Consider the following 14,257-nt stretch of genomic DNA (forward strand, 5'->3'; position numbering starts at 1 on the left):
AGACAAACACACTTCAAACCTCTGTCATCCGCCCCCCCACGCTTTTCTCACTCCCCTAAAGTATCCTTACTCTGTGTACATCTCAATCTCTTCTGCTTTGGATCTCCCTCTTAACCCCCCCCCCCCCCTGCCCCCCGGCTTACTCATCGTCATTTCTTTTCACTTCTGCTCAGTAACGGGTAAAAATAGTGCTTCATAAATCATGCATTCTCTCCATCTCCCGCTCTGTCTCACACACGCAGACGTGAAACGGTAGAACGAATAAGCGCGTACTGCGGAAGATCTGACTGGCGTGGTGAGGTGGAAGTTGGCTGCAGGGCTGAGATGAGGTGTGATGGTCCTCGCATGGCACACCACACAAGTAAAGAAAAATCATCTATTTGGAATCTGTTTAGTTATCTCTCCCCAAAGTGGCAGCAGAATTTAATGGGCAAACCTTAATTTTTAGGCCCGTGGCCTGGCTTCTGAGAGTATCGGTCTCCTACTTGGTCACACTCACCAAGAGTAGCACCTTCTAAATGCACAACATGGATCAGTCCTCTGGTTCCACACCATAATCATCACAGAGTAGGACACTGCATCACACATAAAGCTCACGCGGCTTCGCCACTGAGACGCCCCTTTCACTCTAATTGGCTACTCAGGCCATTTCTCTTATACTTGTTTTGACAGCTAATGATCTGTGGAAGAAAAGAAAGAGCGATGGGAAGAAGGAGGAAGTGGATGGAAGGACAGAGGGTTTAATGAGCGCAGAGGCGGCAGGGTTGGGAGGTTGGGCAACGGGTAGAGATGGGACTCTGGAAGAGAGCTGGACAATTAAATAGTTTTATTTAAATAGTGTGATTTAGGAACGCATTTTCAAAATGCCATAGTTGAGATTTAGAATAGGGGTGAACAATTAACAATAGTTGTAATAGATATAATGCAAGTATAATAGTGTTGAGTGTATTTGTGTATGTTGGTTAAGTGGATAAAAATCCACTTTAGGCCTTTATATTTTGTATTTTCCATAATCTAATATCAATTACCAAGTTCTTTTTAAGCTAAGTCGGGTGGGAGAAAATTAGAACAGTCTCCAGACCTGGACTGGAAATCACTTTGGTATTGGGTAAGCTGATACAGGAAATTTAAATAGAGGTTATCCCTGCTCTGGTTAACTCAGAGTTTTGTTTCCACATTAATCTAACAACTGGCAGAAATCTTTAATTGTTTCTTGGGAACCTTCATTAACTCGATCAGGTTGAATGGATTGAGGCTGAGACTCTGGGTGCATCTGTAGCAAGACATTGGCAAGACCACGGCTAATGTGGTCAGCTGCCATGAGGCACTGTGGGTGCTGGAACACACCTCATTCTACTCACAAACAGCTTGGTAATTATCAAATGTGTTGAATCTGGTGTGTTAAAGCACAGAAAGCCCCAAAGTATGCCGTGCCCTTTCAACAGGTTTGACACTATCCTGTAAATACAATAAAAATGCACATTACTGCTGCTGACATCTCTTTTTAATACACATTGTCTATAATACATTACTATCTGTGAGCCTTAACCTTCATTGGAGCCTGAAGGGAAATCACCCTTCCCCAGTATAAGATACTGAAGTACAGATCAAATTTTCCTCTTATCCAAATCTTCTCTCACTCTGACATGTCATACTACACCTATTATACGGGGCAATCATGCTTGTTAATGTCCTCATGGCTCACCCACCACACGCACACATCACATGCACACGCACATGTCACGCGCGCACATACATCGCACAGGGAGTCAAATACAGACAAATCACAGCAATATTTCAGACCAAACAGAGGATAAGTAGAGATTTGATTAATAGGACTGTGTACGTGTGTGTGTGCACGTGTGTGTGTGTGCGCGTGTGTGTCACTGCCAGCAAACTGGCGTTGAATGTGAAAAGTGAAGCATATTTTCACCATGCAGAAGCCTGATACAGAACAAGCTATGTCGGTGGTGTGTTTTTAATATTTCATGAGCACTTGCCCTCGCGCACACACAAACAACTGGAGTGTGTTATTGCTGGTTAAACTCCTCACGCCCCACTGAAAGGGTCACAGCTGAGAAGGGGGGAAAGCGGAACTCTGGAGCTCATCGAGGCGAACGCCCCTGGAAAAGCTGGCAGCCGCGCTGCTGTTGAAGCGCTTTAAGAGTGGCGTTACGCAAGCTACAGCCGTGGAGAACGGGGCGCTGGTGGGTGTGAGAGTAAGAGAGGTAGGCTAGGGAAATGGCTTGCTTGTGCCTGTGTGAGTGTGTGCCTGTGTGAGAGAGACACACCTGTGCATTCACTTTGCTCTTGGCCCCTACGGCGTGCCGGAGAGCCAGCCTGACAATGACGTGCAGTCTGAGCACCACGGCCTCAATATCCTGTTCCCCCCTCATGGCTGCAGCCAGACTGCCCAGCTCCTCAACGTAGGCCCTCCAGTGGGGCTGCACATCACCGGCTCCCCCGAGGCAGGCCGTCATGGTGCTGACACACAGTGCCCGGCACGGACGCGCGTCCAGGTGCCCCTGGCAGTGCGGGCAGTACCACAGCCGGAGCAGTGCCCGTCCGCAATCCTTGCCCGCCCGCATGTGCTGAGTGGTGTTCACCACCTCGATGCCCAGGTTCAGTGCCTGAAGGAAGGCCCGCGTGGACAACAGGGACCGCGAGAGGCGCGTCATCATCAGCTTGGGGTAGGAGCCAAACGCCGAGGCTTGGCGCCACGCGCCACGCAGGCAGTCTTCGGAGATGCCCGCCATCGCGCTGTTGCCAAGGAGACGACGGAAGGTGAGGGGGAAGAGGCGGGAGAAGAAGGAGGTGACCATGTCGTCCACGTTGGCGTCGGAGCCCAGGATGTAGAGGGACATGTCCAGGAAGAGCTGGGTGACCGCGCTGCTGGCCACGCCCACCAAGCCAGGGAACTCTTCCCTCAGCAGGGAGAGGGTGGAGTTACGGCCCAGACGCAGGACCATATCAAAGGCCTCTGCGGGAATGGTTGCAAAAGACAAGAAAGAAAGAAGAGGAAAAAAGTTAATCAGTATCAAATTTATCTTCCATTTTTATTATTTACGTTTTTCTCAATTGCTAAAACACCTTGAAATTAGAAACACTAAATCTTCCTCATCACTTTCTTAGCACAGTAGAAGTCATATCTTGAAAATGTGTTAACATTTCTTTCAGTCGTTTTTTGTCAGAAGAGTTAACAGTAAAACAAAACAAAAAAAACATTGGACAACATAAAAAAAAAAGAAAATAAACATTTTATGACAGCTGACACAAATTACCACTATAAAAATAAAAACTTATTTTTATTTAAAAAAACACCACCACATGTGCACAATTGAAAAATCAGTCGTCTGTTTCATCCATCCATTAATACATGTCAAAAGACATCTGTTTCTACCTGAGGACTGGATCAAGGAGGCTAAAACCAAGTATTTGTTTGGAGAGAGAGAGAGAGAGAGAGAGAGAGAGAGAGAGAGAGAGAGAGAGAAGGAAAGTGGGGAGAGAGAGTTCTGTAGTTCTTGGAGAGTTTCTGTATTGTAAAAACATATTGTATTTCTAGAAGGAATTTTAAATATGCCAAAATAAATGTGCAGTCGACAAAGCCTAAATGTTTTATGAGTGTTAGGGTTGCTGATGAAAACCTAACTGTTTTTACATCCTGATAGCCATCACTTAGACCAATGCCCGGGGGCAAAATGTCTCTGGAACTTTAACTTGCACTGTAACAATCATTTCTACATGGTCTGGCTGTTGATCAGGAATCTAGGAGGTGGAGCTTCCTGCCTGTCAATCACTGTGCTCATGCACAAGCGTCTTACAGAGAGGTAGGCTATAAGGGGCAGGGGTGAAGGGTGGTTTGTTAGTCCGTCCACTTCAGTCTGGTCGAATTCTGTGGTGGATAAGTCTGGTGGAAATTAGCAAGAACTGCATCCATTGCTCACAGCAGCTTCATGCATTTTGAGGTGACTTCTAAACAGGCGAGAAGTTACGAGCAAATGACATACACTTTAACGTACTCAAAATGCTCACAGCCTAGTCTTTCCAGCGCTGTTGAAGTTAACATTGATACATTTCACAAAAAGATAAATAATCAGACTAAAAATTCCCTCCCAATACGCAACACACAGTCTCTCCCTCGCACGTCATCAACTGCGCACACCTCCCTAATCGCATGACTGATGACAGACTGAAAAAGAAAGAAAGCAAAGCTTCCCGCATCAGATGGCGAGTGTGATTTTCACCCCGTCCTTTTAGAACAACAAAAGACTGCTTTTCAAGAGTCTTAAAGACTTAAAAGAAGCGCAGTCATCCAGTCCGGAGGCTGTTTGAGACTTGGAGCCTCAGAGAGAGAAGAAATGTTCACGGGGGTGCGAGACGGAGCTGAAAAAGAATCATACGTGTTTGAAAGATCTTAGTGAAGTCTTATCTGTGCAGACGCAAAAAGCGGGACTGTGCCTCAAATCCACACAAGCAACAGGGGGGGCAGGAAGCTGGGGCGAGGGGGGGGGGGTGTTGAGTAGCTGTGGAGACTTAGAGCCACAGTAAGAAGGGGAGGGATGAAAAGATGGAGTGAGTGAGAAGAGGGGAACATATTACTGGTAGAGAACGAGCGAGAGTGTCAGTTATTTAGTTCCTGAGCGTTGAGCCGGTGCATGAATCTGGGAGACTGTGAATGATTGAAGGACCGAGTGAGTGAGTCAGGCATTAGTTATTTAATAATGCGCCTAGTGACTGGGTGAGGGAGTAAAGTGAGAAAAACAGAAAAGCCAAAGGGTGGTAGCCACTGAAAAAAGGTTGTCTGGCTCATTAGCACACTGGCTAGAGAGGCTGAAGGTGATCCAGAGGAGTGGAGAGTCTAATTAGACCCTCCTACTGGAGCGGCATGGCATCAGCATGCTGTTAAGCAGACTGTTTACAGCCACCCACATTATCTACCCCCATCCATCTCGCCCCGTGAGGTCCGCTCCCAGGGGCATCAGCTACGGGGTCGGCACGAGCCGGATGAATATATGACGTCCACTGACGATCCGTACAGAAATCACTTGGCTGCAGACAATGTCATAGACGAGCGTAATGGTTTAACGTTGCCAACGAAGGAAGGCATAAACGAGGCTTGCAAGGTCGCAGTCTCTCTGTTGTAGATTACTGAAGATGAAAATGACTTTTTTTCCCCTCCTCTTCCTCCTTAAAGTTTTCTTGTGGAAGGACACCAACGCAGACAATCGCGAAACGTGATGCGAAGATCTCAAGGTCGGCGCGGCACAGGCTTTCCTTTGTGCTCTGAGCGTTCTCTGCATTCCATGCTGCTCTGTTGAACACGGAGAAGCTTGAGAGTTGCGCTGCTGTGTTTAGCGCATACAGGCTGCCCCAAGTTTGGGAATGCAGTGATATTTAGATCAATGAAAAAGAAATTATTTTTACTCTCTTTTATTTTTGGAACTATGATCCATCTGATATAACTCAACGTCATATAACTGAAGCCCGAAGCCATTGCCTATAATTTAAATCATTTGTCGGATTAGGGGAAAAAAATACACTTTTGCTTTAGAGCTTTAAGACATGACAAGGGAAGAAGCAAACATATCCGTATGTTTGTATCAATTTCTATATTGACACTGTTGTCAAGTATTGAGTAGAGAAACTGTCCCAAGATCAGCTTTTAGCCAACAAGTGCACACAAAGCCTTATGCAATAACATGGTAGGTTGTTGCTCAGAAGTGCAGCAGGCTGGAGATAGCAGAGTGCAGTGTGCAGAGTGCAGTGTGCAGTGTGCAGTGTGCAGAGTGGAGGATGGGGACAGAACAGTGTGCTTCATATTTTTGAGTCTGGGACCAAACCTACCCACTGGACTCAAGCCACCCCTCTATGTGTGATCAGTGAGCTTCCAGAAGCACAGAATGCTAAAAAGGCCAAGGAGTAGAAAGCAGGGAACACACACCCTCATATACTAAAGAACACCCCCCCCTACCCACCCACCCACCCACCCACCCACACACACAATCAAGTGTGCTCACAGGATGATAAGCATTTCCACATACATACAACACATTTTATTATTGTACACAAATATGATCTGTTTGAAAAGACATCAGCATTACATGTCTCATATATACATTTACATGTCAAACTTGACTACAGTCATATTTATGCATGCAAACAAAAATTAAAAATCAAGTACAAGAATCAGTACAAATGACATTCAAATTCAATATGTCCATGTAAACAGAAAATGTGCATTCATGCAGGTTGGCACTCAAGCAATATTGTCCATATGCTGGAAGGGGTGTACAGACAGTAGGAGCCGAGACATACCAACAGGAAGAGATGTACACTGACTGTCCCTTGTCAAGCACCTCATCCTCGATACAACTTCGACATGAACCATGCTTTGAAGCTCTGAGATACTCCAACACATTAAAGTATGAACCCAGAGGGCTCATCTGAACAGCTCTTCTCCTTTATCTGATTCCCTGAAAGCCTCTTAAGGCAAATCATGTGCAGACAAAACCTGCCGGAGCGCCTACAGACACCGCAGATGAGATGAAAGGAAGAGAGGATGAGAAAAACAAAGAGGAGGAGAGGAATTCCTAGCTTACTGTAAAGCTTTATTTTGGTAAAAGGGTCACACAGGTCACCACACAGGTCCCATGCTCTCCTTCCCTGGGTGTAATCGGGACACAGGATTCCAGGAGCAGTCCGTTGGCAGGACTCATATCAGGTGTCATCTAAAGCAGCAAGCAACGATGCCTTACGCAGCACACACATGTGTTGAACAGAGGACTCTCAAGCTTTCTAGCAGATTACAAATTCCCACTGAAAGAGTACTGCAGTGGCATGCCTTCACTGAGTGAAGAAAAACTTATCTGATAATGCTTTTTATGTTTGATAATGCTTTTTCTATGTAGAGAGGGATGTGCTCTGTGAATTTCAGGTTAGCTGTGCCTGTGACTGGAAAGGATTTACGCTGATAAGAAAGCACTTCTCTCTTGAAAGGAAAGGAGGCTCGTATAACACACACACACCGCACTGCACAACAGATCCTCTCTGTTTCAATTTACCAACATGCATTTGGCCACATACCATTAATCCCAGGAACACAAGGGAAGTCAGCTGATGTATCCATTAAAATCTAAGCAATGAATACTTGCTGGCTCACTCACTCCACTACCAGCTAAGCGCGGATGTAGGATGCTACGCAGATGGAGGGTATCTGATTTCTACCCAGTCAGGTCATTCATCACTAATGCCAATGAAAGTGTAACTAGGGAGCACTGAAACACTGAATTCTTGACCAAAAAAAACCCAACAACAACAGCAACAACAGATGAGCACTGCCTACGACCAGCCATTGACATTGACATTACAGAGATAATACATTAGGAAGTGCTGGAAGGCATGATAGCAAGCCAACCTTATGGCTATGAGCTAATTAAAAACCTTATGCAAATCTGAAAGACACTTAATTATAGATACTTATGTACATGTGTTGCACATATTTGCTGGAAAATATGCCAAAAAAGTCAAACAATTATAACTGTTCACTGTGATGCACATGTGCGAGCACAAGACTTTAACACAAAAATCACAGCCAGGAATGTAAGAATAAGTGGTTGCCCAAAGAATGAATATTTTAAAGCCCTGAAAGAGGCATGCCATCACCCTAAATTCATAGACAGATTTGGGAATACAGGGTTATGAAGACAGAACCCTGAAAAACCGGCAGTCAGTGGAGTAAAGAACCATTATTATGCCCACAGGGGGAAGACCATAATACAGGAAAAGTCTAATAAAGGGTGTGGACACCCTTTATCTTCAGAACAACTGACACCCTTCCTGTAGTGCTGTCATAGTCCTGACATGCATGACATATCGGGCCCATTCTTCACAAAGCGTCCGGTTCTTTGCGAGATGAAGGACATGGAAATCTGCCCCACTCTCTGTGCACTAGCTTCCCATAAGGGCTTAGCCATGTTTGGATCTGTTGACAGGGCTCCTGCCTTTCATTAAACCAAACCTCGAATTTGTTCAGCAGTGTGCATGGAGGAAATTTGTAAATATCATGAGAGCGCAGCGTCTGCACAATGACATGCACCTGGTCCTGGAAAATGCCCTCACGTTGCTTGGGATAATATGACCATGAAGAGCAATTATCACTCACAGAAGCAGACATGCCCCGTGTTTAACATTTTCTGCCATACACTGTGGGTTGAAGGCATCCTTCGGTTTTCTTAGGGTGCATAAATAATTAATTGAGATGAATGACAACTCATCAGACCACAATACTTTTTTTTTATTCTCAGGACCCCAAGTTTCTTGTCCCCTGCAGCACTTTTTCTTGTATTTGACTTCATTTTGTACAACAGTTTTTACAACAGTGTCTTTATGCATTTGTCTTATATGCAAGCCATAACTTCCTTTTCAAAACAGCGGCCGAACCATACATTCCAGCTTTGTCACATAGGTGCTGATTCAGTTTTGTCATACTTTTCAGCTATTTTTAGTTCTTTGAAATTAGTATAGATAACCACTGCTAAAAACAAAACACAAGAAAACAACCACCAAAAATAAAAATAGTAATTTGTGCAATAGTTGGTCTTTTTGTGAAATCACTCGACAGTTGTTGCCTTGATTTACCACACCTACTAAACTTAATTAATAATTATCGATGAGTTAAATCCAGTGTTTGATGAGCACATCTGACTTGCAGCTTGTAAAGCTGATCCACCTGCAAACCTGGAACGGAATATGGAGTATAAAGATCATATGACGTCACATATGCTATGTGTCTATGTTATGTTCACCACTGGGGTCGAAAGTAAAATCCCTATGGAGAATTCATTTGCTGAGCTGTGATGTTAGTGTATTAGTTGGACAGGTGTATGGATAGATATTCATTTGCATATTTTAATGCTTTTGAAAATGTATAGATATAGGGCTTGTAGTTAGTTATTAAATTAGTTTAGTGCATTGAACAGCTGATTAAGTGATCCTGAAATGAAAATGGGCTGAATGAAAGATGAACCTAACCAGGAAGATTATTTTGGATTAGGGTTTAATCAATACAGCTGTGCATTAGCTCCACGTCCCAGCCGAAGGACTGCATCAACCCCAGTACTGCTGCGTGGCCACTTGGACATCAATCGGTGGGCTGTACGCTCATTATCCCTGCGGATCATCAATAAATTAGCCATGCAACCAGCCCAATCAATTTCTCTGATGGAGTGTCACTTCTAGCCGCCAGGGAGAGCGATGGGGCGGAGCCACACCACCTGGCCGCGCTGCCGGAACAGCTAACGGCTAATACAGTCGCTACCTGCCAGACACGAGCCATGCTTAATACATCACCTCCAAGTTATGTGCATTCCCAATGGCGCCATTGATTAGGACTGAGAAGATTAAGCAGACTGGGAGTAGTGGGGGCGGGGTTTCCAATAATTTAGGAATAATGTGTAACCCAAGAGCCGTTCAGACCCAGCCGTAGACGGCTGCCTGGATTTTCAGGATAAGGCAGGGTAGGTCTGTACCACAGGGTCCTGTATGGTTATGTGAAAGAGACAGAGTGCGCACCCTGGGTGGAGAGGTGGAGAGATGGAGGGGGTGGTGTTTCCAGTAAGGGAGCAGGCAGAGTTCTAGTAAAGGCGTGGTAGCACCGTTCACACCACAGACTGGCAGAATGGTGGATCATCAGACAAGGGCATTAAGTTACTCACTTACTCAGGCCATCATCCCCAATCTCTGCTGGGCTCCATCACTCGCAGACAAATGGACTACTACAGACAGGCTGACACATGACCTGGACAGCAGATCGCCTTCTTCCTTCTACCAAAGCATGCTGTTCTGGTCCAGTGTCTAAGCATAAACGTCACAAAAAGGACAGCTTCTGGACTATCACGCCAGACTATTTGTGAGAAAGTCTATCTTTATCATGCTTTATATATCAACTTTGTGTTAACATTTTTGTGCCACCTTGCGTTTGTACTTTTGTGCAATGTAATTTTGCCTTTTATCTCAATTTTCCTGAACTTCCTTAAGTGTTTGCTGTACTGCAGAAAGTATGAAATATATGTCTTAAAATGGCTTTACACAAAGGCAATACATTTATTAAAAACTGAGACCTTTTAAACCTCTCTAGTTGCAGGTATAATGGTGAAGCTTCCCCTTTATGCCCATAACCAACTATGAATGAATATTAAATATTATATATATATATAAAGCAGAAGTATTATGCTGATTGTTCAAGTGACTGGATTCTGTGCGAGTTTCACAGATTTCCTCTTCTGCAATGACTCTGAGTGACTGGATTCTGCACTGGATTCACCGGCTGCCTCTTTTGCAGTTACACAGAGTGACAGGGTTCTCTGCAGATTTCACTCACTTCCTGTTCTTCAGCATCTTCGGGTCTAAACTATAGGTATCAAACACTGAGAACGAAACAGTGAGCTCCAAGGATACAGTGACACAAGGACGGATGGATGGATAACAGTAATCCCAAAGGAACATTTTCTTCCATGTTCATCATCTCCTCCCTTGGTAAAACTTATCAGTATGATATTTATATAATACTGAATGCCACTGGTGCTACTGATTTCTGGTTGCGCTCCATTTGACTCTACAGCATGTTTTGCTCCTGTGTGCATGTGTGTGTGTGTGTGTGTGTGTGCGTGTGTGTGTGCGTGTGTGCGTGTGTGGGTGTGTGCGTGTGTGGGTGTGTGTGTGTGTGGGTGTGTGGGTGTGTGCGTGTGTGTGTGCGTGCATGCGTGCGTGTGTGTGTGGGTGTGTGCGTGTGTGTGTGGGTGTCACAGAGCACAGCTGTTCCCTCCCCCCACCCTCCACAACCACATGGCCAGGTGCAGAGGTGAGAGGACACACACAGGCAGGTGAGAGAGGGCGGTGAGAGCCAGAGGACGGGAGGCACACCGAAGGCACGACAGCTCGGAGGACATGCCAGAACCCACCCAGCCAGCGCCGCTTTGAACCCCTCATCAAAGGCAGCCAGAGTCAAGTGACTGCAGCTTACCAGAGCCGCAGCCATAAAAGCTCTTGCACTGCTTTACAAGGACTCCAATAGAATTAACACACACACACACACACACAGGCATTCACGTCTGAGCATGTTGCAGGTACACTTCACTATTCAGATCCACAGAATCAAAAAGGGTGAGGAATATTTTTTCACTTCAAACCCCTCTCTGAAAATGATTTTCCCTGAATGCATCCCGTCCTGCATGCGGAATACCTCTGATGATTATAGGATTCACATGAAATTGCTTTCAATCGCGTCTATGCCAGGATGAAGAAGCACTGAAAGGAGCACGTCCAGAGAGCGGAAGGAAAAAAGGAATACTGGAACACTAGCCAGATCTCTGCATGTCCAGGGAACAGAGTAATCATGAAAAGGAAATGAGAGAATGCATTGATGAGCAATAAGACATTCTTACCCAGACACCCGCTGCCAATCTAGTTTCTAATCTCTGACACTTGGGCCTGTTTTTTCCAAGGACGGTGAGTGGTTTAAAATAAACAAGAGAATCTCGTCCCACGTCTCTACCAGACGGTTCTCATCTATTCTCACGCCGTCATTCCCACGCGCCTCTGTCCTGTCATTTCTCGGCTGGGAACGATTTAGGAATAAACACACATTAGCCACTGGATACATATTAATGCAAGGCTTAATACAAGCATGAGCAATAAAGGGTATAATGAATGAGAACTTCCTCCCTTTTTGAAGAGGGTTTTCAAAGGCACATAAAAGAGCATGGCGTCGCCTTTAAAAGCGAGGCGGCGAGGGGATAGAGGCGGGTTTTGAAGCCCTCGCGCCAGATGTGAAGCGCCCTGAGTGAGCGCTCGCTACGCAGCAGGAGAGAGCGAGACGGAATCTGCAAGCGTGAGAGACGTTTTAGGGTCATTCGTGCTCGATCCATCAGAAGCGAATGCGGATAGCTCAGCATGTTTATGCACATGTTCTTCATTCTCTCCAGTTCCTCGTGCTTCTCTGTTTGAGCTCCTCGTATTGTATTGCACACCGTTAATGACACAGCCCCTCATTATGTGTGTGTCAAAGAACACATTTTGCATTCGCCCTGTTGCGTCTTCAGTACAGAATCACACAAACATCTGACCCTGAGCTGTTTGGTGCAGTATATATCACAACCCCTCAAAAATCCTCTCTTATTTTCCTTGGCAGTCGCTTTGCTTTTCAGTTGTAAAATGCTTAATCTGTGTCCACTGGTTTACATTTTTCATATTTCTGGTAAAAATCGAAAAAAAGTCGTTTCTTCTTTTTTTTTTTTCCTTCCACAGTTGAAAACTAGGAACTGCGCCACCTGGTGGCACCTAGGGACTGTCAAAGTGTAATTATAATTCACAGGCAAACGTCACATTTCTCAGGATACCACTAGTAGTACTTCACACCTCTGCTGTCCTATTATTCAACACATACAAATGGACTTCTCAAGTATTCAGCAGTTCATAGATTTGGTTTCAAAATAGGTCACCCAATGATGGAAATTAATTTAGCCACATCAACAGTAAACACAAGCGAGCATCCATGCATGCCCATGGTGTCATGCTTCACGGCTGAGACGCTAGATTATGACATCTGGAATCTGAATCGGAGCATGCTATGGACCTTGTAATCCCTCTCAGGACATGGCAGTATGTTTAGAGTAACCTATGCATAGATCCTGGATAGTGATCTAATAGTGATCTTCTGTGGTCTGCTGTATTGTTTGCTTTTGCAACGCTCGTGAATGTATTTCTGTATTTTACAAATGTGATTTTTTTTCACTGCTGGTGTTTCACTTATTCCTAAATTTAGGGGATTTTTTTTTTTTTTTTGTTATTTTAGTTTGTCAGCTTCAGAATGGCCTGCTTTGTGGTATTCTAGACAAAGACTAATTAGCTAGCTAACAAAACATAATGAAAATGACCAATGTCCAACAATGAAGAACATGACTTAACTAATAACTACACAGCACAGCCATTTCACATGTCTTTTCAAGGAGTGTCCTGAAGATATTATAAGTAAGTTACCTGTTGTATATACTTTAACAGAAAATTCTACTGAGTACATTTAAGACCATGTTATCAGTATTCAGCTTTTCAAAGTACTCCACTCAGATTTCCGTACATGGTCTCAAATTAAAGCTAACAGTATATAGTCACTTTATTTCAATCCTATGTCCAACAGTACAGAGACAAATTAGATCTGAATTAGACTGTAATTAGTCTTGATTTTTGGTGTCATGAGTTACACAGTAATGTCGAGATGAACTGAAGCAAGGCACATTGACTCGCTTGACGGGTAAAACTAATCAAGAAGAAGGCGGTGTGACTGGCAGTATTAAAGGCATTCCGATCCCAGTCTAATTCATGTTCATACATGCTCACAAAGCGGTTGAACACACATGTGCTTTCCATGGCTTAAAGGGTTAACATTTATAAGCAGAATGTTCTAAAAGGACACAAAGACTTATCTGCAGATCACAGCTAAAACATGCATAAGTGGAATACAATACATATGGAAACACTGTCCAGAATCCCTGTCTAAGAAATAAGAGAAGCTTCGCCAATCAATATTACTATAAACAGAAGGATTTGCCGCGCTGAATTGCAAAAAAAGATTAAATACGCCATGTATGTCAGACAAAAGGCAGTTAAATTAGAATAATTTCGAGGTTGCATTTCATGGCTGTCCTCATTTGGAGACAGCAATCAGTGATGAAGTGCTGCTGGACGCGATATTGGTGGGATAATGGTATGACACAATGTCTGGATACACTGACTCTGAATGCACCGTCATGCTGACTCCCTTACAGTCAGACAAATGGTTTCCTCTTTGTCTAGCATCGTTTGCTCGGCTTGAAGCGCCATCAAACATGGCACAAGAAGGCAAGGCCTTTTAAATTTAATCAGATGCCCAAATGACATATTCATTGCACTACTACCCGAAGACAAGTTGCATTAAAAGGATAATCAAATGCATGAATCTCAAAACCATGCCTCAGGGCACACTCTAACTGGGCTCCCGGGTCTCACGTACTCTCATCTGCCTGTTTTGAAAACTCCTGTCTAGTTGGGAGGCACCACCGCTTTTATCAGCTCCGATCCACAACCCCTCCAGCCTCTCCGCTCCAGAGGGAGCCGATTCGCCGGACAGGCCGGACGTTAGTTCCACGCCGCAGAGCCCCCGCTCACGTACGAGTGCCTGGACAGGTGAGATCCATATCTCAGCGCTGCCTTGACACACCGCTCT

At 44.7% G+C, this 14,257-nt stretch overlaps 1 protein-coding gene across 6 annotated transcripts in view; it reads right to left on the reverse strand.

Moving 5' to 3' along the window:
• The window catches only part of gpc3 (glypican 3), an 82,927-nt gene that overhangs the window by 34,499 nt on the left and 34,171 nt on the right, over nt 1–14,257 (reverse strand). For all 6 annotated transcript variants that reach the window (XM_027013020.2, XM_035532241.1, XM_035532242.1 and 3 more), the window contains one exon: nt 2,292–2,980. In XM_027013020.2, the coding sequence (XP_026868821.1) occupies nt 2,292–2,980 (689 nt within the window). The remainder of the gene's footprint in view (nt 1–2,291; nt 2,981–14,257) is intronic.

This window comes from Electrophorus electricus, chromosome 12, assembly GCF_013358815.1.
Source record: "Electrophorus electricus isolate fEleEle1 chromosome 12, fEleEle1.pri, whole genome shotgun sequence".
In the NCBI taxonomy this organism is placed as follows: domain Eukaryota; kingdom Metazoa; phylum Chordata; class Actinopteri; order Gymnotiformes; family Gymnotidae; genus Electrophorus; species Electrophorus electricus.